We start from the raw sequence: 24,974 nt of genomic DNA, 5'->3' as shown, positions 1-24,974 counted from the left end.
CTATATTTTTGAAACGGAGTATTTTAATGTTTAAACTTATTCCAGTCCAATGCCTTGCCGCATAAACTTCCATAGTAAATGTATTCCCAGAAATCTTTTTTGAACCAGAATGGGTAAAAAGACAAAAACAGTGAGTCAAGAGTTTTGACAAGTTTTATTATGATAAATGAAAGCTGTCTTTGCGCAATAAATTGTTAATTGTTCACAGAACACACTGTTGTAGCGTAGCAGCAAGAATAGGTTTATGGAGCATGGCATTATGAATAAAAGAAAAAAAAAAATATTATATAAAACTCTATTTTCCTTCAAAAGATGAATGCTTTTTTGTTTTGCACTTTGCGAAACAAATCAGCATTTGTGAATACGGAAACTTGTTCAAAAAGATGAAAAATGACATCACTAAATCTGACATCCTTCATAATACTCAGATGACTATTAATGCATCTGTACCATTCATAAATTCTTCATTCCTCTTTCACTTAACTATACATGCTTAAAACCTGCTTTTAACACGTATAACATACCAACATGAAACTATTCTTATTTTTCATCATGTAAATGTGATGCGTTCATCTTCAAAACGTCCCTTTGCTCTGCAGAATTAAGCGACTGTTGAAATGGTAGACAAAACTCCAGGCACATCAGCGCTGATTTGGAGAGTTTATGCAAGGCTCCTCTGTCTGGGCTTGATTCTGGGGTATAGCTACAGAAGAAAAACAAATATGAGCAATCTGTAGTAAAAAAAAAAAAAAAGTATGTAATTTCCCCCAAAATGCATTTCCTCACCCCGAGGAGGTTGCGAGGTATGTAGCCCTCATTATCGGCACATCTTGCCCACCACCACTCTGTTTCTTCACTGTCCTCTCTTCGTAGGATGGTCAGACAGTCTCCTTCCTTAAAGGACAATTCATCTGGGCTCTCAGCGTCATAGTCCCACAGGGCATAAACAACGCCCCTGTTCATGATGCCCATCTTCTCCTGCACACCTGTGAAATAAAACATCTTTACAATATAGTTTTATTGCGATAAGGTACAGGTTGAGCTACAAGAAGTCCTCTTGTAAAGTTTCATAAGGGGCTTTCGCACCAAAGGAACCCTGTCAGAACTACTGGTGGACGTTCCCGCTTTTTGGTGTGTTCTCACATCAAAACTAGGAATGTACTTAGTTCTAGGAACTCTGTTTGCAGGAACTAATTTAGCTCCTACTTCAGAGTAGGGTCTAAAACAGTTCTATAGAAACTATCGGTGACGTAAGTGTACGCTGATTGGCCAAAAGCATACGAAACACCAGCTACCCGGCATTTTTAAAAAGCCATGTAAAAATGTTTTCTCCACAAACATGCAAAACAGTGATAATGCATTTACCTGTTGTCTGCATTGTGTTCTTTTCTCAGCATGATATGTAACATTGAAAGTTGCCATAGGAGATTTAGTCAGATTTTTGTGCTCTTTTAATAGCGTAAACTGTGCATTTACATTCCATCTCAGTTATCACGAAACCCATGACACACATCAAAAACAGCTCCAATCACAGCGTCGTCCATTCATCGGTTATTGACATTTGTAAATGCCGCGAATAAAGATGTCGCTGTTGGCCGCTTCAGAGTTCCTGCAGCCAGTGCGACTGCAACCAGAAAAACGAGCCTGCTGGCTAGTTCCTAGAACTACGCGGTGCGAAAGCGCCTATAATGGGAGGACTGGTCTCTCACCATAGAGAAACTGTGAGCATTGGGCGTAACCTTCTTCCATCTCCTCGCACTTGTCTGCCGCCGTCTGCATATCGCTGTAGGTTGTGGCGTATACGGCAGCTCCCGATTCCACCAGGAACTTACATACTTGCACGTTATTACAGGAAGCAGCACAGTGCAGGGGAGTCCTAACAGAGAGAAAGAAATTTAATTCTGTTATATTAAATTATGGACAGAATTTTACCTGGTTTACATAAATATTTTTCGCTCACCATCCATCGCTGTCTGCGGCATTCGCGTTTACTCCAAACTGCACCAGGAACTTTACGATTTCCGTGTGTCCAGCACACACAGCATTGTGCAGAGCAGTAATGCCCTCATCATTGGGTAAACTGGGGTCTTCCACCTGGATATGACGTACAGACCAATATTTGAAATCCCAACTAGCTATATGTCTAGTTGTAATATTACTCACTAGCGTACCAAGTATGTAACCGATCTTGGCCTATTTCTCACCTCATATATGATCCTCTGGACGAGGTCGTACTCGCCCTCTAAAGAGGAGTCCAACAGAAGGGCCAGAGGGTTAAAGCGCACACGCATCCCGTGGTTGATGCGCTCCGAGCCCGTCTTACGCAGGTTTGTTCTTTTGCCCTGTGAAAAACAGGATGGATGAATAGATATTTAGTTATATGCTAAAAGGAAATTCAGTACATACTTGATGTGTATCTTGTGGTAAAGTTCTTTGGATATGAAGTACTGATACTAGGTGTTAGCCTGACATAAACCACGCTTTCATTCTGCATATTAAAAGCCCTTTGAGGGTCACTGGTTGCCACTTCTGCTCCATTTAAATGTTTAATGAGATCTGTGCGGAGTGCTCAGAATCTTAGTGTGCCTAGTTGCTAAGCAACAGCCCAGAATGGATGGTTTGATCGGAATCGCTACTGACCTGACTTGTCTTCACCCTCTTTCTCTGTCTCCCCCTCCTCTCTCTCTGTGGCCATAATGTGGGCTAAATGGCTATATAGTTTTCTATAAAGACAAAGAACCTCAAATGCCTCATCCCTTGGAGTCTTCTTCTGAGTCTAAACTTCAGAATCGTAGTGCCACCTAGCTAGCTGATTCATAAAATGACAAATGGGACACCTTATGGTCTGATAGACTTCAATGCCAAAAGACCATAGGGTGTCAATTTCTCAATTTATGAATCAACAGACACCGGTTTTGTGGCCATGATGCACCCTTTATGTACCCTGTTGTCCACATCAGGTACACCATTTCAGACACCGTCCATGATTCCCTGCATAATATTGTCAGGCTCCTTTGTGCATAGAGTTTGACTGTAATGAACTGCTCACTGTTGAGTCAGTATCTGACTAAGCTTAAATGCTTGCACACCTTAGCACAGCAAAAAGACTTTCAGTTTCAACCCATCCATCAAGTATCCTGCTGCTGGGATACTCTTCCCATCAGTGCATATTTTAGAGGTCTACCTTATCTGACTCACCCACTGCAGGTGTCTCTACTAGCAAATTTATGAGTTGAATCAAGTGTGTTTGATTAGAAAGACAGCAAAAAAAATGCTAGAGATTGCAAAGTTGCAATAAGGCTGGTTACAAGAAGGTCAACTTGAATCCTGTTTTTGGCAACGATTGACTTTGGGTCACTACAATTTGATGTCAGTGTGAATGTCCCTTTGGTCCCTCTACAGATATGGTTTTACCATTTGGGAATGTTGTAGTACCTACCGGTGGTAGCATGACCTGTCCTGTGACCTCTGGAGCCTTCATATTGATGCTGTCCTCGCCTGGTCCCTCCTGCTCTGTCATGCTGGGATATGGAGGTGGAGGGTAAGGTGGGTACTCCTCAACATACGGTTCTGGAGCGGGTGGGCCATAGACTTCCTGTTCTTCCTTCTGCTGTGGTTCCTTCGGTCCAGTGCTAGAAATGCTGCTGTCGTCCAGGATAGGCGATCGAGGTGGAAGCGGAGGAGGTGTCAACTCCTCATCCTCTTTCTCACACTCAGGTATCGTAGTATCACGGTGTCCCACGTGGGGTCTACTGCTTTCGTCAGCTACTGGCCTGCATCCATCCTCGCCTTCTGCCTGAAAGAAGGCAGCTGGGGTTATAGTAGTTTCCATGGCTGCCAACGTGGTCTTCTGGTAGAGGAGCTTCTGGATGTTGGGTCCACCAGGCCCCTCAGATTCTGTTATAGAGCCACGCTTTTTAAGAGGTCTGGGAGCATGGTGCAGTCTTTTCCTCAGGGCCTCCAAATCAGCATCGCTCTGGAGCCGATGGGAATTTGAGAGGAACGGAAGAAGTTTGGTTGGGCTGAGGGGCCGGGGAACACGCTCTACCTCCTGGCCCTCAACAGAAGAGAATGCAGGGGCCATATTGTTGCCCTGGTCCACTTGGTCACCATCTAGACCTCCAATTTTCTCCAATTGACCACTGTCCATGATAAGAGACTGCTGGCCCCCACTGGATGGGATGACTGGTTTACCATATACTGTGAGAGGCAAGGAATGAGGATCAGGTACTTCATAAAAACATCTATAGAATAAGTTGGTTGTCAATTGCCATTTATATTACGCAACCACTAAAATAATAACATAAAGGTACGCTACTGAGATAAAATTTACCCAATCCAAGGGTGTTGAGTATATTTAGTACATATAATAATAATAATGAATTCTATTTTATGACTATATCCTCATTTGACTTTTTTTTCCGTGTCTGAGCTACAAAGTGTAAGAGCAATTTGCCTATGTGTTCCAAGTTTTAAAGATATGCAAACCAAAGCTGGAACCAAAATGACTTCAAAGTTATGTAAAAAGAATGAGCCTTTCCTTATCTTGTTGTGGTAAGTGAACATCACTATGAGCCCTACTCACTCTGGAGGGTAGAGCACTACTTATATTCTCATGTGTACAATTTTGGTCCACACTATGAACTCACAGATGGCACTGACATTTTATCTTGAAATATTACTTTAAAAAATGTGTATAGCTGTTGATTTTTATGGCAAATATAATTTCCATGCCAAATACGGTCTCCTTTTTGTCTTTAAACTGATTCCAACTTGTACAGTCTCTCCATCTGGTGCTTGCTAAAAAAAAGGGAATAAACATTAACACTAGCTGAGCAATGCAGTGTCCACTTGCTACAGGATCATTTAAGGATGCAAAAATGCTATTTGGAATTCTCCTGAAATCCCCTGTTCCTAATTTGTTTCTGCCCTGAAGAACTTTCAACTGAACTAAAGCAAGCTTTTGAACTTCAGATTTTTCAGACGCAATGTTCGGATTAAGACTAAGAAATAAACATGATTTAAGACCAAAAATCCTGTTATTAGACTTTCAGTCAGTTACACAACTATGTGGAACACCAAAGCATTTACAAAGAAATGGTACATTGTTTTCTGTTCCTGCATTGCAACAGCTTTTAAATCTCAACAGTAATAAATGTTGGCAGAATTGTTGTTTTTTGGGTGAACCATTCCTTTAAAAATAGATTAAATTAGTCAATGTCTTGTTTAAAGTTGGTTCTGTATGCTCTTGTTGATTTGGCAGAATGTCCAGTGTAACATTACATCTTGTGAAATAGATACCTTTCAAATTCCATCACAAGATACCTCAAAATTTGTTTGGGTGTCTAGTGGGGTGGAGGTACTCACATCGAGGCTGTGAACGGTTCAGCGTACTTTGCCCTTGATAACCCTTCCCAAGAGTGCTTTGTTGGGTGTACATGGAGTAGATGGATCTCGCTGCCACCGTCTGGGGTTTGTGAAGAGTGGGGGCGGAGGTCTCTTTCCCTGCCAAAGTATCTGACGTGAAAGGACGTACTGTCGCGGCAGGTAAGGTGTCCGGTTTAGGGGGCAGAGGTAGGGGTAAGGTGTTGTTGTGGGATGGAAGGGGCACTGGGGGTTTCTGATTGGCTGGTCTAGCTTTGCCAGGGAAGGTTCCCGTGCTGTAAGGAGGCTTACTGAAGGTGGACTGGCCTGGTACAGCAGGTTTGGGCTTGCTTGGAACAGGAGGAGGAACCTTCCCAAAGGTTCTACCTGCAGACTATGATTAAAGAGTCGTTAGTGTTTATAAATATCTATGTATTAGCATTGATTAATTGCCATTTTTTTTAAAACTGTTAACGTCAGGCATTCTTTGCAGTACCTGGGTGTCCCTCAAGAGGTCCTCACTACTCTGGTTCTTGCGTAAGGGCAATGGCGCAGGTTTCAAATCTGCCTCAGAATCTGGAACAGATATTCAAAAAAATAAGCATATCATAGATTAATAATCATGTTTAAACACTATGATGCCTTGGTGAAAGTGTCCTCTGACTGGATTAAGACATGGCAGATGTGCCCAATCCTATTCTTGGAGATCTACCTTCCTGCAATGTGTTTCACACCTGAACCAGCTAATTAAGATCCTCAGGAACATTTGATAATTACAGACAGCTGTGTTGGAGCAGGATTGGAACTGAGCTCTGCAGGTAGGTAGATAGATATCCAGAAACAGGACTTATCCCAGTTTAATGGAGACACATTTTCATGTAAGCCACATGTAAGCTGACTTTCCTGAAGAGTGTAAACACTGTGGTTCTATCAAAACATTGCTTTATTTGTTTAAGCAGTCTGACATGTCATGAGCCTGAATGCGGTTCTTTAAAGGTTGGAGAGAGGCGTACCTTTCTCCTGGGATCCGTGGCTGGTCATGCGGGGAAGGGTGGAGGAGTGGCCATGGGTGTTGCTGTTAGTTTCTGTGTTGGAAAACAAATCTGACACCTTGGAGATCTTACTTGTCAAGAAACCAATACCTGTCACATGGAAACAGAATTAGGTGAAGATGAATCAGGGTTTTCTGGTGCAATTTGTGGTAAATACTGTACATATATACACATACCTGTGGTCGGTTTAGGGAGAGGTTTGGGAAGGGTGGCTGTGCCGTCGGGATAAGCAGGCTTTACTAGAATCTCCTGCCTGGGAGGAACTGGAGGAGCCAGGGTGGTCTGGATGTACGGCCCAACAGCAGCAACCCTGGAAGGGCCGGTGGGCTGAGAGCTCTGCCCTTCGGATGGCTGCTGGAAGTGGAAGAAACAAAGAATAAGAGAAGAATTTCTGGGCATCACAAACTAAATTTGTTTCTAAAAAGCACAAGAAATGTAAACGTTATAAAGTTGCTCACAGGCAAGTTCTCTTTCTGTTGGAGAGCAGCTTTTTTCTTCCAGAGCCTCTCTCTCAGTTCAGCCACTCTTTTGTCCATGGTGGCCATTTCTACATTCCTCTTGTTTAGATTCTCTCTCTGCTGCTGGAGTTTGGCACTTTGCGCCTGGTTCAATTTATTCCTCAGCTGTAGAAAAGAGAAAAAGTCAGAACAAAAGATGGACTGTTGAATTTTTTTGTGCGGCACTACAGCTTTTCAATTCTTTACTATTTTTTCTCCTATTAAAAAACAATGTATTCCTGCAATATTTTTATCAAATAAAAGGCACTTGGTTTACATTTTTCTTGTATAAATGAAAGATATTCAGTCCGACTTTAAATTAGGTGGCCTTAACGACAATGTACTTATATTTAAATTAATCATTTGATGCTATGTATTTATTGTGTACATACAGGTTTTTACATTGTATATATATTTTAAAAAATATCTGCATATAATTACATCTGTAATTAATTTCTGTAATTACATTTATAGTTACACTGTTGATCCGTCCCTTACACCTTAACCCACCCTTTAACATACCAACAAACCTGTCTCTAATCTTACCCGTATCCCACCTCAATAGCAGAAAGCTGAAGTGTTTTGCAAAACAATATGAGCATGTACTTATTTTTTGATGTAAGTACATGGTAGTTAAGGCCACCTAATATAAAGTGGGACCAGATATTCTTATATTTTATGTGTGTCCATATATCACTATATGTAGGAATAGCAGTGTTACAGAAAGCTGTAGACCAACAGGAAAAAAGCTACCTGAAGCTCTTTGTACAGTCGCTCGAGTTCTCCACTTGAGCTTGGTCCAGCTTCATGTGGGACGTCCATTTTGCCGCCACGTAACATGTCCAGTTGTCGACTCAACTCCTCCACCCTGCTGACGGCCACCACCAGCTCCCGCTGCTTCTGCTGGAACAGACCGTTCATCTGCTCGATCTCCTCCACTACAGAGAGAGAGAGAAATGAGGCATATCACTCACTTGTTAATTAACTTCTCATTCCCATAAGCAAGACCATTTGTTGTTGTCTCTGTTGATTAATTTAGGCGCTAATGGCATTTTTATATAACAAAAACAGTAGAGCGATCTTTTCCATTAGTGGGCAAATGATCCACAACAAATGACATCTTCGTAAGTGAATCTGGAAAAAGTCCTAAAACACTTTTAACCATAAAATATGGATACTAACTTTCAAATTGCACACCTCAGTGTAGATCATAATTAAAGTAAATCTGAATTTTTCAGCAGAAAACCTGATTAGTTGTTCAGATCAACTGACTTGGAAAAATTAGGTAACAATGTTAAATTTGAACATTTTTTATATTTACAAAAATAAAATAAAAAACACTTTTTATCTTTAATTTATTTTCTAAATAGTCTAAAAAGACTAATAAAATATAAAACTAGTCTTTAATAGGTAACAACAATGATATTAATAATGACAATGTAATAAACAAGTAATAAACATTTTCCATAAATATAATTGCTTTTAATGAAATGTTTACTTTGTTTTATACCACTACATTAAACAAAATATCAAAATAGTTTATAAAACAAAATTTAGATAAAAAAAAAAAGATATTCAAAACACTTCCCCCTAATCTAGCAAACAAATGGGCCACAACACCATTTGGTGCCACTAGTAGAGCATAAATTACACCTTGAGCTAATATTCCTCAAAGAAGGTCAACGTTACAGCACTTTCAGCATTCCTAACCTACTTTCTCTCATGAGTTTACAGGTCCTGACCTAGTTTACTGTTGCTGATGCGTTTCTGTTCCACTTGTCCTTTCAGAGCTTGAACCCTGCGCAGTTTGGCCTCCTGGTTCTCTGCGTTCTCCCGCAGCAGTCGCAGTTTCTCCTGCTCAGACACCTGCTGCTGCTGCTGCCGCTGGTCCTGCAGCTTCAGGAAGCGCAGTCGCTGCTCCTGTGAGGAGGCGTTGGGTCACAATCTCACCAAAACTCATTTTCAGACATCATTAATTTTCAGAACTATGTGCCTATTGTTTTCATTCACGCTGATAATGGAAAAAAACGGTAATGGTTTTGATATGGAGATGACTCCATGCAGTTGTTTATTCAAATGACCTTAACGCAAAACCATTTCACGGATGACTTCAAACCTGGTATTTTAAAGAAATGTTGATTTCAACTAACAAACAGGAAATGCTGCTCTTTTCCATATAATTAACGTGGATGGGGACCAAGGACAGACTTGGTTGCCATTCATTTCTATCGTATGTAAAAGAGCAGCATGGGAATTCTGCTGAATATCTCCTTTTGTGCTCAACGGAAGACAGAACATCATACAGGTTTGGAACAAGTAAATTACTTTCATTTTGACACAGTTATTTAAAAAAATACACTGCACAGCACATTATGTCAATAGTGCAGTAGGCTACCTTTGTGGCCAGGAGTTGTTGTTGTGTGTTGATCTGTTGTTGTTGCCGTGACGCCATCTCTTGCAACTCGCTGAGAGTGATATCCATATGAGGAGCCGCCATCTAAAAAAAATAAATAAATAAATTCTATATCACAGAGCTTTTGCTATTTTATATTGGATGGCTATGAAGAATTTGTATGTTTGGATTTTTAAAGGAATTTAATATGGCAAAACTTTGTTGTTGGGTCACTTACATGCAATTATACGTGTTATTCTGTTTTCTTTTTGAAATCGTTACATGAATCTCGAGTGTTGTGGATTAAACTGAGTCGACCCTCATTCTGAAAGGTTTATTTACAGTTTTTAATCATAGCTTATTAAACTGTAAGATACAACCCGAATTCCAGAAATGTTGGGACATTTTTTTCAAATCACACGAGCCAATATTCTATTTACAATAGAACATAGAGAACATAACAAATGTTTAAATGGATAAATTTGACACTTTTATCCACTAAATTAGCTCATTTCAAATTTGATGCCTGCTACATTTCTCAAAAAAGTTGGCAACAAAGGGCTGAATAAGCAAGACATTTTGAAAAGATTCAGCTGGGAGAACATCTAACAACTAATTAAGTTAATTGACATCAGGTCTGCATCATGATTAGCTATAAAAGGGATGTCTTCGAGAGGCAGAGTTTCTCAGAAGTAAAGATGGGCAGAGGCTCTCCAATCTGTGAAAGAGTGCGTAAAAAGATTGTGGAATACTTTAAAAACAACGTTCCTCAACATCAAATTCTGTCATTGATATTACTAAATGGGCCCAGGAATACTTCCAGAAATCACTGTTGGTAAATACAATCCGCCGTGCCATCTGCAGATGCCAACTAAAGCTCTATCATGCAAAAAGGAAGCCATATGTGAACATGGTCCAGAAGCGCCGTTGTATTCTGTGGGTCAAGGCTGATTTAAAATGGACTGTTTCAAAGTGGAAAAGTGTTCTATGGTCAGTCAAGTCCAAATTTGACATTCTTGTTGGAAATCACGGACGCCATGTCCTCCGGGCTAAAGAGGAGAGAGGCCTTCCAGCGTGTTATCAGCGTTCAGTTCAAAAGCCAGCATCTCTGATGGTATGGGGGTGCATAAGTGCATACGGTATGGGCAGCTTGCATGTTTTGAAAGGCACTATGAACGCTGAAAGGTACATAAAGGTTTTAGAGCTACATATGCTCCCTTCAAATTTGTGATTTGAGAGGAGCATATGCAAAACCACATACTGCAGCTATTACAACAGCATGGCTTCGTAGTAGAAGAGTCCGGGTACTGAATCAGCCTGCCTGCAGTCCAGATCTTTCACCTCTAGAGAACATCTGGCGCATTATTAAATGAAAAATACGTCAAAGATGACACAAACTCTTCAGCAGCTGGAAACCTACATCAGGCAAGAATGGGACCAAATTCCAACACCAAAACTCCAGGAACTCATAACCTCGATGCCCAGACGTCTTCAAACTGTTTTGAAAAGAAGAGGAGATGCTACACCGTGGTAAACATGACCCCGTCCCAAATATTTTGAGACCTGTAGCAGGCATCAAATTTGAAATGAGCTCATTTTGTGCATAAAATTGTAAAATTTCTCAGTTTAAACATTTGTTATGCTATCTATGTTCTATTGTGAATAAAATATTGGCTCATGTGATTTGAAATTCTTTTAGTTTTCATTTTATTCAAATTTAAAAAACGTCCCAACATTTCCGGAATTCGGGTCAATGTCACAATTATTTCCAGTCCATCTAACTTTGTGTACATTTTACAGAAAATTTAAAATTCAGGACTGAAATAGCAACAGTAAAGTACCAATAATATAAATAAAATAAATAAATGACAAAGGGCATTTATGAGTTAAAATTAATATGCAAAAAAAGAAAAAAAAGTTGTGAGAGGTTTTATATATACACGTAATTGTTTTATACATATCGGATACATATTTTTAATTACAATAAATAAATAATAATAATAATATAAAAATATAATATGAAACCAAATAAAATTTTTATGATACTATAACTTACATCAAAATAGCAAATTAAACTTTGTTTTTGGGTAACTTGTATGCAGTTATGCATGCTATTCTGTTCGCTTCTCAAAATCTTTAAATACATTTAGAGTGCTGTGGATTAAACGCAGTTAATTCTCATTACCAAAGTCTGATTTCCAGTCTCCTCAGTTTTAATCATGTTAAAACATAACAATTTATAGTATATAGTATAAAATGATAAAATAATGCTTTGCAGTGTCACAATTCAGAATATACTGTCTATTAAATCTTTTTGTTTACACAGCTTACTGACAATTTCCAATTCAAGCCTAAGTTAGAAACAGTATCCAAGGGAGTAGAATTTAACAATTCTCTGAAAGCAATTCATACTCACTCCATTTTCCATGTGTCTGTCTATCATCCCCTTCACCGCGTTTCTTCTGGCAAGAGACTCTGGAGCCCTGTGACCTCCTGTAGTTAGAGACAGAATTAGCGGTGTTGGCTAAGCTAAACACATTATCGCTTATTTTAGGATTTGAGATTTGTATTAAACTGACAGATAATTAGTCAACCACATTTTGTGTTAAAAACACAAATAATATCTCAAGTCATGTGTTTTTTTTTTAAGGAGAAGTTTATATTTAGACTTTGACTCAAAATTCAACAGTTCGTATTTAGCAAACTAGCATGTAAACAAGCTAACAATGAAGGCCAGGAACATTTAGGTTGAAAAAGAGTCGCTGCTCTGGGGTAAACCTCATTACATAATGACTGTTTGGCTGGGGAAAACAACTAGCGCTCAATTATCGTGCATATGACTGCCTGTGCCAGGGTCCCACTTATATAACATCAACACTGGCACCGCTAGCTCTGCTTATGTGGGATACTGGATAAACCAGTCTAAGAGCGAAACAATGCCCAAATAATGTTCTTGGTCACTGTCTGACACCACAGGGGTCCTAATCAGGGCTTACTGATTACACAAGCAGAGGGTTTTACCTCAATTCTGTGCGAAAACAAACAACAAACACAACAGATACGAGTCAAACTACGTGTAAACGACATAATTATTCTCGACAGAGAAATAAGGAACTCTTTGTGAGGTAAAGCCAGGCGTACAGAGCCGATATCTCTCGCATTGTTGTGTAACAGCCGGTCTTTGTCCGGTGAAGAGGGCCAAAGTCACTCTGAGAAATCTGAAACCTCACACATGGTTTCACATGACTGAGATGTTTAAACTTCTCAGGGGAATAGGGAGGATTCACTTTAAACACGCCGTGTAAACAAACTAGTAGAAATTGTGACAAAGGGGATTTTATATATTACACATTTTGATTTCTGATTACAAATAAGTAAATAATTAACCAAATGAAAATTCTATGGTACCATTACTTACAGAATAATAGCAAATAAAAATAATAAAAATATAAATAAATCAGTTGAGATAGATCAGAGATTTTAAATATGCATTATATGTTTTAATACATATTTATAATTGTAAAAACATTACAGCAGAATAGAATAGAATAGAATAGAAAAATAACCAAGTAAAAATTCTGTGGTGCCATAACTTACACAACAATAAATAATAAAATATATATATATATATACAAAAAGGGGTATTTATGAGTTAAAAAATAGCATGCAAATCAACTGACCTAAAATTAATTGAATTAACTGCAATTCAAATAAGTTGTTTGAGGTTTTACATATATAATATAATATAATAATAACCAAAGAAAAAAAAACAGTAATTATTACGCAAAAATATCGAATAAATTGTTAATTTAATAATTTCCAGGGCCAATTTTGTCACATGCTATTTAGGGGTTTGATTATGTAGGAGTGGCAAAAATGAACAAGAATTAGAGAAAGGTTGTGTGTATTGAATGTGTGTGTGTGGGCATATGTGTTAGTGACTGAATTCTTGGAGGCGTTCAGATGGAAAGTGAGGACTCACTCTCTCTCACACACACACACACACACACACACACACACACACACACACACACACACACACACACACAAAAGCAGCCATGTTTTGACTACACCTGTTCATTACTCTCACACAGGTGTTAATTCACCATCTGCACTCTGCAATATGAGATATACATATCAGTATTATCTTAATTGTTTCTCCTAAACAGAATTATGATTTTAAATGTATATCAGATCTGATTCGCAGACATTTCTTTTGAGAAAAAGACCCTTGTTATCTCACATGGGTCTCCTCTGGAGTTTCAGAACAGATGTCAACAATGTCTGAAACTGGGCTCAGATTTGCCAAGATACCAAATTATGCAATTAAATGTCAACAACTGTCTCATTCGTGACTGTCTTAATTTGTTCCTTTAGGCGAAACTTAGTTGATACTAGGGCTGGGTAAAAAATATTGATTCTCCGATTTTAATCGATCTTCAGTTTAACGCAACGATATCGATTCGGGAAATCCCCGAATCGATTCTTAATGCGCGTGCTTCCCGTAAGAGGATATGAATATTCACCTCTCGTCCTGAAGGTGTCACCATCTTTCGAATTGCTCCACTAAAAAAAACAACTGTGTGCTCCCTATTATTAATGTAGATGTGTATTTCAGTAATAAACTTAAGTAGGAGAGTTTCAGTTACCAGCATTTATATCAAAATATGGATCCCATGTCTGCAAAACTAACATTTTAAATATTAATATAACATATTAAATATTGATAGCTAATCGATATCGAATCGAATCGAAACCATAAAAATAAGAATCGAATCGAATCGCAGAATTGGTCACAATACCCAGCCCTAGTTGATACCTAAAAAAACATCCCCTACACAAGCAATACAGTTTTCCATTGCGTGCACATGCTTTTAGGACACAAGATAAAGATCCATTCTGATCTATTCCAAAGTCCCCTACCCTTAGGCAGTGCCCACAATACAAGCCGTTCTGCAGCAAATAATTCATGCTTCAACAGCCGTAATCATGTCAAATTTACAACCCCTCTATTCACAGTCTCCCATAAAAGGAAATGACATTCACGCCTATCCGCAACAACAGCATGTCCACACTGACAGCAGACTGCCGAGGGGGAGAGGATGTAATCAAACGGGTCTGTGATTTGGCATGGAAAAAGAGCCTGTCTATATTAAAACTGCCATCCAACCATACAGCAGAGAGCAAATAATAAACAAGACCAAACATTCTCTAACTCTTTCGTAGTGCTACTGTCTTTAACAGGAAGAAAACACAAAATAACTGTCAATCTCCCTCGGACTGGGGCTCCATGCAGGATCTCACCTTGTGGAGTTTCAATGATCATGAGAACGGTGAGGAATCAGCCCAGAACTACACGGGAGGATCTTGTCAATGATCTCAAGGCAGCTGAGACCAAAGTCACCAAGAAAACAATTGGTAACACACTACGCCGTGAAGGACTGAAATCCTGCAGCGCCCACAAGGTCGCTCTGCTCAAGAAAGCACATGTACAGGCCCGTCAGAAGTTTGCCAATGATTCAGAGGAGAACTGGGAGAAAGTGTTGTGGTCAGATGAGACCAAAATCCAGCTCTTTGACATCAACTCAACATTTTCGATTATTAGTTGTTTACTATACAAAACCATGGTAACAGGTTTACAATTGAATATAAATTGATAAAAAGAAGACTTTAAGTTGTCCTTGAGGAGCTAATTTCTTACATGGATGATGTCATTACTATTTATGTATTTATTCATTTGCTAACATAGCAAGGAAAAATACACAGGTATTATATACACAAGTGGGGACAGGCCAAGAATGCATCCTCATAATGAAAGGAAAAATGTGAAATGTGTATTAACACACAGTAATATGATAGACAAAAATGCCACCAGTTTTGCAAAATAACCCAAACACATTCTGTGACTTTTGAAAGCACTCCTGTCCTATTGACTTGTCTCTCACTCTCTTTCTCACCTGTATCGAGGCCAGGTGCTCGGTCATGGCGCAGGAAGAATCGCACCTCTGCCCTTTGCTGACCCCAGCGCTGCAGTACTTCGATAATTCGCTCGCTGTCACCAATCACACGCTCTAAAAAGACACAACCAATAGGAAACAAGGGATGCAAATTAGGTGGCAAAGATCCATTCTAGAGTGATGCATCACTGCACTGCACCTGTCCACAGTCGCATGGACAGGTGCAGAAAGAAGAATTATATGAATTTTATTTCTTTAACAACTTTGTAAAAGAAAGGATTCACTCCAAATATCTCCTTTATCTTTATTTCTTTGGGTAGAACACAAAAGGAGATTTTTTTTACAAATGTTCATGCTGCTCTTGACAAATAATGACAGAATTTAAATTGCTGTGCAAACTGTTGCTTAAAAAGTGATCCATATCAAAATAACATTTTGGAATGAACTTGCTAAACAGACAAAAAACACAAAAGTGCAAGTCAGCACATACCAGATCCTCTCCACATCTCGGCCAGATAGCAGTCCACCTCCCCCGGCTCTTTACACATGTCCACCACATCTCGACACAGTGTCTCTGGCGTGATGGGAAGCTCGGTGAAGTGCTTGTCGCTATTGCTGAGGTACACCGTTAGGAACATCTGAGTCAATTAAAAAAAGACACAACATGGGACGTTATAACAACAGACATAAAAAAAACTCTCTGGAGAAGAGCATTTGTTAGTTCCTCAATTAAGATTTGATTCTCTAGTTCTTAAGAAAACCATCTATTTATTTGTATTTTAAAGAAACCACACCAGAATTTAATTCTGTGACCTATAGCGGTGGCATTTTTAATATTATTTATATACTATGAAAATGTTTACTAATATAAAATTATATATAACTAAAAGTTTTTGTGTACATAATATATGTGTGTACTGTGTATATTTATTATGTATATATAAAAGGCATACACAGAGTATATATTTTGAAAATATTGACATGTATATATTTATATTCATATTATAAATATATTTAATATATAAACATATTTTTCTTAAATATATACATGCATGTGTGAGTATTTATATATACATAATAAATATACACAGTACACACACACATATTATGTACACAAAAACTTTTATTTTGGATGCGATTATTCGTGATTAATCGTTGCCCCACACTAATTTGTATGTGGTTTTATAGTTTATTTTTTAAATATTTCTATTTAGCTTTCATTTATTTTAATTTTGTCATTTTAAATTTGTATTTTGTTGTTGTAATTTCAGTACTTGCATTTAAATTTTTAATTCAGCTGCCAAGGAAACAGTAATTTTAGTAATTTTGTAAAAAAAAATATTTTTTTATTATTTCAATTTAGCCTCTTTAATGTTAGAAATTTTAGGACATGAACTTAAAATTCTATTTTGCGTGTAATTTTCTAATTAAGTTTTTGTTCTTTTTTACTTCAGGTATATTTCTATTGACAAACATATTTTTGTTATTTTTAGTTAACAATAACAGCACTGAACCTATAATGTTACAGACAACAATTGTCCATCTCTCAAGATCCATACAGACTCAAAAACCCTATACAGCTAAAAATGGTTCTTGCTTTACTACATTAAGGCAGCTTCATTATGAATGCTCTCAATCATCCAGACTGTTTATAGATATGTGACTTTATGCCAGATACCCACGTAATCTTATAATACAGCTGTGAACGTGGGAGAAAATGCCAAGATGGATGGTTGAAATCAAAAAAGATGCTGTATTTCTGTCTTGGCATTTTAATTGCAGCCAGCACAGATGGCTGTCACATCTTATCCAGAAATAAAACACAAGCATGGGGTAATTAATCAGAAAGCAAGGAGGTAATTGATTTGTAATTCCGAAGTGAACAGCAGTTTTGGAAGAAAAAGACAAGGTTACTGTCAATGTGGGTTACATCATTCATGTAAATTAATGATCAAATAAATAAGATTTTTTAATAAACATAAATAACGAGAACATAAACTCAACATCTTAACTGATAAAGAGTAAGCATTTTTTCACATCTGCTAGTGTGTGTTTATTTTCAGACTATCGGCAGCAGAGTTATTATCACAGCTGATAGAGTGCAAAAACACTCAGCAGTTCTCTGTTACTATGTGTGTGTGTGTGTGTGTGTTTTCATGCTTTGCCAAGCGACACTGAGGTACTACTGTCACACCAGATGGGTAGAGGCAAAACTCAGCGGCTCTTCCACCTTAACCTGAGTCACACGATGGGACAGGAAACAGTGCTGCATAACAATTCCTGAACGCACATATTTTATTACACGCTTCTCTGCAATACTTGATTCTGATTGGTCAACTGTGACATTATGCAGTCAAATGATTTACCATTAACCAATTTCTTATGTTGTATTACTTTACAGGCTCTTTCATTCATAATAAAACATTATTAACAAAAAATAATGTTTAGTTGTTTTTATTTAATTTATTTTTAGTTATCAATAGTTCTTTTCTATATATTAGGATCAATTAAATTTCGTAAACCTAATTTTGTAAATTTTGCAACCTATTACACAACTTTACAATAAAAAACCTGAAATTCTCAACCCAAATTCCACCAGCTAAATATTGTAATGTGAAATTTACTTAACTAACTGACTTAACTGACTAACTGAAATCAAATAAGTACCAAAATTCCCAAAACTAAAACACAAATAAAGCTAAATCAAAAATTTTAAAAATAACTTATATTACAAATTAAATTAAAATAAATACTGAAAATATAAAATAAAAGCTCATTCAAAATATGAAATACTATTATGGTAATATGAAAACACTGCACTAAAGTACCTGGATTTCAAGTAGGTGAAACAAAAATTTGAGTAGTTTTGGTTAATAACGACAATTTTTTTTGCTGAACACACTTTTCTCGATTGCGATACGGTTGTTGCTGCAGACCACCACAAACAGCTGTCATTAACATTAGCCCTTACTGCAGTTTTTAAAAGAGCTAGACTTGTCCAAACAGTAATTTCCTGATCTGTGCTATATCGGTGCCGTGACATTCGTGTGCCATCACACTCAGCTGTGCGAAATGGCTTTAAGAGGCTTTCACTCCTTCAGTGTGCACACACTTTCTCACATTCAAGTCTAATCTGGCTTTGGATATGCACATGACTGCTAAAGCACCACTGTCATGCTGCAAGCATGTATGAATGAATGTTTGACAAGATTCAGTCAGGAATAACTGTGGTTAGGCTTGTAATCCAGTAGTCTTTTAAATAATGAGGCCTGTTAAAGACTGCGGATCACAACCACAATGGTTGCAAATGACAATAAAGTCTTAACAACAAATATAATGAAATTCAAAAGGGTAATCACTGTCAACATAAAAGGGATAGTTCACCCGAAAAAGAAAAGTCTGTGATTAATTACTACAAACCCATAAGACCTTTGTTCATCTTCAGAACACAAATTAAGATAAATTAAGATATCAAATCTGAGAGCTTTCTGACTCTGCATAGACAGCAACAAAACTGACACGTTCAAGGTCCAGAAAGGTAGTAAGGGCATTGTTAAAATAGTCCATGAGTTTGTCTATATCAAGAAAATCAGCAATTTGGCAACCAAATACTTCGGTTATTTAAGGAAATTGTTGTTAAGCTCTTGAATTCTTCACTTAGAAAATTAAAGGTGAGTGTTTATTAGAATCCATGGTTCCATGAAGAACCTTTAACATCCATTGAAACTTTCCATTCCACAAAGGTAAAAATGGTTCTTTTGGAAGGTTCTTTGGAGAGCCTAAAATGGTTCTTCTATGGCACTGCTGTGAAAAACTCTTTTTGGAAGCTTTATTCTTAGGAGTGTAGACCTTAGCCCTTCTGTTTAAGTTAGATGGATGATTTTATTTCTCTCAGACCATTCTGTCTGAATCTCTTGGGCTTACCAGTGAAAGCCTTAATTAGATGAATGACCCTCACTGGAAATGGAATTTCATTAATCTCCATTTAATGTATATCTTCCTCTAATGTCCTTACGTTATATGTCTAAAATCAAGCTAAACGCTAACCTCATTTGTCTCTGGGTTATGGTTTATAAAATGAGCTCTTAAAAGATCCAAATTGAATTATGGATGGAGCATATTGCCTCATGTCTACTTACAAACCGCAGACCTCTTATGTAGTATTTTCCTTTTTGGAGATCCTTTAGTGAACGCATATGGTGGTAAATTCGTCCTACGGTGATATAAGTGTGTCTTTGAAGCCATTGGGAAAAAAAAAAAAATGCTAAAATGTTGAAATTAAACATTTATTTTTGCCATCGTCATATTTCTAAGACATACAAAATAGCTGATGTGGCTATTTTACTAATTTCAGATACAATGCTTTGTATTTTGGTCTCCCGTCATCAACGATTTTAAGTAGGGCATGTGTCTGAAATTCTGGCTTTTGACTCCGCATTTGTGTCCATAGTACATTAAATCCAAGAGAGATCGCACACAGAAAAGCCCTTGTGCTGAAAACCAGCCTGCGGCTGTGATCCAACACTTGATCCCTCGAGTAATATTTCTGAGAAATCTTAAGTGACATAATGCTGTCCTAGGGCATGGGACAGAGCTTTAGGATTACAGTAATAAAGCACTATTTTGCAACAGGACACTGTTTATGTTGCCACAGGTAACCACAGGTGATGTAGTGGATTTGAATAATCAAACACACTGGCATTTCCCATCAGCTGACAAGCACTAAACTCTCACTGAAGAGACCTCATTTGTGTCTGAGTTTAAGGAGAAGTTAAGTTTAAGTCATTTAAGTCACTTTTTACACACAAAATAAGATATTTAAAGGTGTGTTTTAACTGTTTTTGTCCATACAATGAAAGTATGGACATAAAAACACTTGGTAAATTGTATGCTGGTTAATGTTAGTCTGATCTGAAGACAGGTTAAGCTGGTAGTTGTTTAAGCTAGTTTAAGAAGACAAACACAACATATGCGGTTACCCATCCATGCCGAACTTCTCAGCATATAGAGTTTCTTATCTCCTGTTAATACTATGGCATAATTTTTCTAACTGACCTGATTTTATTGATACTTTGCTTTTTATGAGTTCCCTACACATTTTCATCATGAATGCATTCAGTATGCGGTCCATTTCATATAGGGTCATTTTGAGTGGACAAGGAAATAGGACACCATTCCCTTGCTATTCAAAGTCAAGGGGCGTAGCCTCAGGCCACTTTGCATTTCGTGCATCAAAAGAATAAACATTAAACAAAAGGTTTGATGACTAAACCATGCCTTTGTCAACAGTCCATTTTCAACAGAGTGCACAGCTTTGACGTAATGATATTTAGGTTAACGCCTACAAGCATTAATCCTAAAGAGTCAAAACTAACCAAGCCACAAAACCTCATAAATTGCATTGCATTTGCAACATGTTTCCATAATAGGAAGCATTCTTAATTATTTGTCCTGTTGTCGAATGTTGAAAACAGCAGAGGCATTGTTCAACTCAGATGGATAACCAATGACATCGTCTGTTCTGCAACATACATTGTACATTCAGTGCCCGTACCACATGGTTTTCATTAACTATAAAGGTTCATTGCCTTGACTAATGGAGCTTGTGCAAAGGTGGCAGAAATCACATTCGACTGACTGAATGACAAGCAGTCAGCCACAAAGTCGAAGAAAATCTACTATGCCTACACAAAGAGGTAATCCAACGCATGCATCGATTATTCAGTCTGATCACTACAAGTGCATCTGTCAATACATGCTCTGACCAGACAACGCTCAGGAGCACAGTTTACTCTATAATGTGGGATTATTTAGGCACTCATGCTTTGAAGTAGCTACTATGTGCTTCTGTAAATCACAGGACAGAACCCACAGATTCAGCAGGCTATCAGCCCGCAGTGTGTGTGCGCGCGTATACGGGCACAGAATCAGCCATATGGCCCCTGCAGTGGATTGACACAAAGCACGACTAATGTGAGGATTAGTCTCGAGTTCATACACTACCCTCCTGCCCACACAACTGACCCTCCGAAACCCTTCGGCTACTGGCAGAATAAAGTTGATTGAATAAAAATGCTGAAGCTTCAAAAATATAGAGTCGACTCACTCAAGGTCCTTGATGGTTTAATTTAAACTAAAGAACAGTTGAACCAACTGTATATATCCTTTGTTCAGCAGTACAGACCCTGCTTATTGTAGCTAGAAATAGCTTAAAGGTCAAAGTTAAAACATTCAGAGTGCCTGATTACCGGCTGGTCCTTGGGAGCCGGGTTTTCCAAACACAGACTCCTCTGCATAGCAGCAATGTTGTGGTGTGGAATGTGATCTTGGCAACGGTTGCCATGGCAACCGGCCGCCGCAATTCTGGTCATTGTTTCCCGCTGAGGCCTCAGGTGGCTGAAAGGGCCCGACAACCATCAGCAATATTTATAACTCCTAATGCACAGCCTTTGAACTGAAGTGGGCTACGGAATTAAATTACTACAAGCTAATCTTATTCCTCAAGTGCTCCCGGACCAAGTCATCTATTCACCTGTCAAATCAATTTAGAGTCTTGAAAATAGCTGCTCTGGTACTTACACAATGGGAATTGCACAAAATACATTACCACACGAAGACCCTACAATACCTTTCAACAGGGGGAAGCCATGCGACCAAAATCAACTTCCTCTAGGGGAACTATAAACAATGCCTTGATATTCTGAATGCAGTTTTAGTTCAAACTGCAACAAGGACAATGCAGGTCAGCTCTGTAAAATGTCACACTGAGAGGAATATTACACTTCTACTTTTTTCAAACACAATTGCTGTTCCTTTGAGAATTAAGGGAGCCAGTAATTCACAGGAAAAACATTGAACTCAGCGTCTGAGGTACGAAATGATTTATGGAACAAAGAACACAGTCAGTATTCAGACAATTCTCAATGCTGAAAGAATACGCTTCATCACAAAGCTCAAAAACACTGTGGTTCTCTCAAACACAGAGTATGACCTCAAATAGCTGCTTTACTTCACTGACGATTATCTAGGATCTAAAACTGACCATGACTCAGACTGAACTGATGATCCATTAAGACAAATGTTTCTTTGCAAGCCAAATATACAATGCTATTGTATCCACCTCAAACACACACACACCAATGCTACTGTACTATATATAAACACTAGGAGTGTAAAAATACTAAATTTTGGTTTGAAACCGAGGTTTCCATTGAAACAATACTTAGAAATGAAAACGCCTAAAGTTGTTGTCTCTGCAGGCCATTCATTTCATTATTCACATTTGTAAATCCATAAAATGAAAACTCAGAATATCTCATTTGAGTTTATATACAGGGATTATAATTTACATTAATGCAGAAAATATATAAATCCATGGATTGATGGTTCATCCAGATTGAAGGCGGACATCCGGTGACAAAGCCAGTGGAGATTAAGGACTTGCTTGAAAATGAACCTTTAGATCCTGGATTGGATGTTTAATAGAAATGCACTACAATGAAAAGGTCAAAAAGACAAATGGCCTTTGTCATCAATGACATAGAGGTGACACGGTCATATGTTTTACTGTGGATGGAGGGTGTATGAATGTGTGACTCACCAACACCACAAGTGACTCACTCATATGATTAGTGACAGCAAAGAGATGGCAGGTGCTTATTCCACACTATACGTATAATCTCAAATACTGTTAACATCAAATGATTCTCACACTTCTACGCTTCCTATGAAGCAAATAACATCTTCTATAGGGTCTGGCAGGTAAATGTTATTGTCACATTATTGAATATTTGGTTACATTCTGTGTTTCTAATGTTATATTTCATTTTGTACATTCCCTGGCACCATATTTAACCCAAAGAACTGCAGAATGATTTCAGTTATAGTTTAAATGAAGGTGTCTTCATAAAACCGTTCTTGCATTTCTTGATCAATTTCAACACTTGTGCTAACATTGTTAAATCATATCTAAGAAATCATTTACTGGAATGAATTAAAAGATACGCAATGTTCCGGATCATTCTGTGTTTGTTATCACAAAGCAGGATATGAAATCTAAACAAGAAAACAAGTAATGCAACCCCTACTCCTATTTATTGCATAGAATCCCATTTATCACCATAACATCGCTTCCTAGAAATATATCTATACAATCAAAGCTGCTTGGATGAACACAAGAAGTGACATTTTACCAATGCATTTGTTGAGCTCATCAGTGACAAAGAAGCACTGGTGATGCTTGGAGGTGAAAATTAATGTATAGCAGCGTATTATACACTTAATCTCGACTGAACTCACCGGCATCATACTGAAAAAGACCTCCAGATATTCGGTATACTGAAGAATATAAAGACCTTTCCCTGGTCTCCCAAGAAGTGTTTCTTTTTGTTGCTTTATATGCAGGTAAATTATGCACGTATTATCCTCTTCTTTTACGTATCATTATTTTAGATTAGTCTCCTCTGATATTGTGCGACAACTTTGTAGCGTTGGTTAATTATAGAAACCTGTTGCAGAATGAACCCGAGATGAACTCGGTAAATACAGTAAAGTTTCTTATATGAATCGCTCAGAGGAAGGGAACCGCAGACCACCGATCACACCGCAGAGATTCGCCACCCTTATACAATATAAGACAAATGAAGATAACGGTCGTCCGCGAACGTATCCTCTACTGTCCGCTAAACTGATTGCAGGTCCACATTATATCCGTGCGAGCGAGGTTTTTCGCTGGATCAACAAACGCAACCCAACCCAAGATGACGCTGCGCGAGATCCCCGGCGCGTGCACGACAAACTCCGCCTCGCGCGCTTCCCGCCCACTTCATTAGCGTTATCTCTGAGGAGGAGACGTTCGCGTTCAACTGAGAAACGGTTTGAAGGTTTTATATGACTTTGTCTTATTTAACGTGTCCTTTGGAAGCGTTTGAGATGAATATTGAGGAATATGAAGGACCTGTTAGTGAACGCGATAAATGGAAGACCCCCCCCCCCCCCCCCCCCCCCACTCAGTTTCATTGTACAGTACGATTACACAAACTATAACTAACAAAAACTTATAAAATGCGTTAAGAAATACCCTTAATAGATTAGACATGACCAGGTATAGAACACAGGCTATCATGAGTTAAATACAAAAAAGTAGCTAATTGTGACCCTTACGAATTTTTTTTATTATAGTAGCCTGGATTGGTTAGTGTAGCAAAACCATGGTTAATTTGTGCTTACCATGGTTTAACTCTAGTAACCATGGTTTTGTCTGTGTTAAGACAATGGTTAATTTCCATAAGGGGTGTTGCTGGACATGGTGCTATGGCAATGTATTTTGGACATGTTATGTCAATATTTGGATGTTTTATGCATGACAACCAATCTGTCATTCACATATTAAAGTCCCTGGGTATTACCATAACACCATCCCTATAGCTTTAGAGATGAATATTGTGGAATATAAAGAATCTGTTAGTAATATTGAACGCAATAAATGGAACACCTTTATTGTTCAATATTAGTTTTTTTCCCACTCAGTTTCATTGTACAGTACGATAAGCCTACACAAACTATAACTTACACAAACTATAACTAACAAAAACATATAAAATACTATCAAAACGTAAAGAAATACCCATAATAGATTAGAAATAACGCTGACTATCTGTTAAATATAAAAAAGTCCCAGAAGTAATCATGTCCCTTTCGAAAATTAACCATG

The 24,974-nt window shown here is 38.0% G+C and overlaps 1 protein-coding gene across 1 annotated transcript; it reads right to left on the bottom strand.

Annotated features, from left to right (window-relative positions):
* Positions 1–136: 136 nt before the first annotated feature.
* Positions 137–24,063, bottom strand: LOC306875182 (apoptosis-stimulating of p53 protein 2-like). The gene is made up of 18 exons (XM_079425629.1): positions 23,561–24,063; positions 15,753–15,900; positions 15,263–15,376; positions 11,722–11,798; positions 9,309–9,410; positions 8,656–8,833; positions 7,667–7,851; positions 6,875–7,039; positions 6,593–6,770; positions 6,378–6,506; positions 5,861–5,940; positions 5,368–5,758; positions 3,440–4,200; positions 2,205–2,342; positions 1,961–2,094; positions 1,710–1,876; positions 787–986; positions 137–703 (listed from the first exon to the last, which is right to left on the bottom strand). Exons 1-18 carry the CDS (start codon positions 23,567–23,569, stop codon positions 662–664), a joined length of 3,198 nt encoding a protein of 1,065 aa, XP_079281755.1. The 5' UTR covers positions 23,570–24,063; the 3' UTR covers positions 137–661.
* Positions 24,064–24,974: the final 911 nt, after the last annotated feature.

This window comes from Barbus barbus (genome assembly GCF_936440315.1).
Source record: "Barbus barbus genome assembly, chromosome: 9".
In the NCBI taxonomy this organism is placed as follows: domain Eukaryota; kingdom Metazoa; phylum Chordata; class Actinopteri; order Cypriniformes; family Cyprinidae; genus Barbus; species Barbus barbus.
Note: the sequence above shows the minus strand (reverse complement) of the source record. Positions and strands in the feature narration are given on the sequence as shown.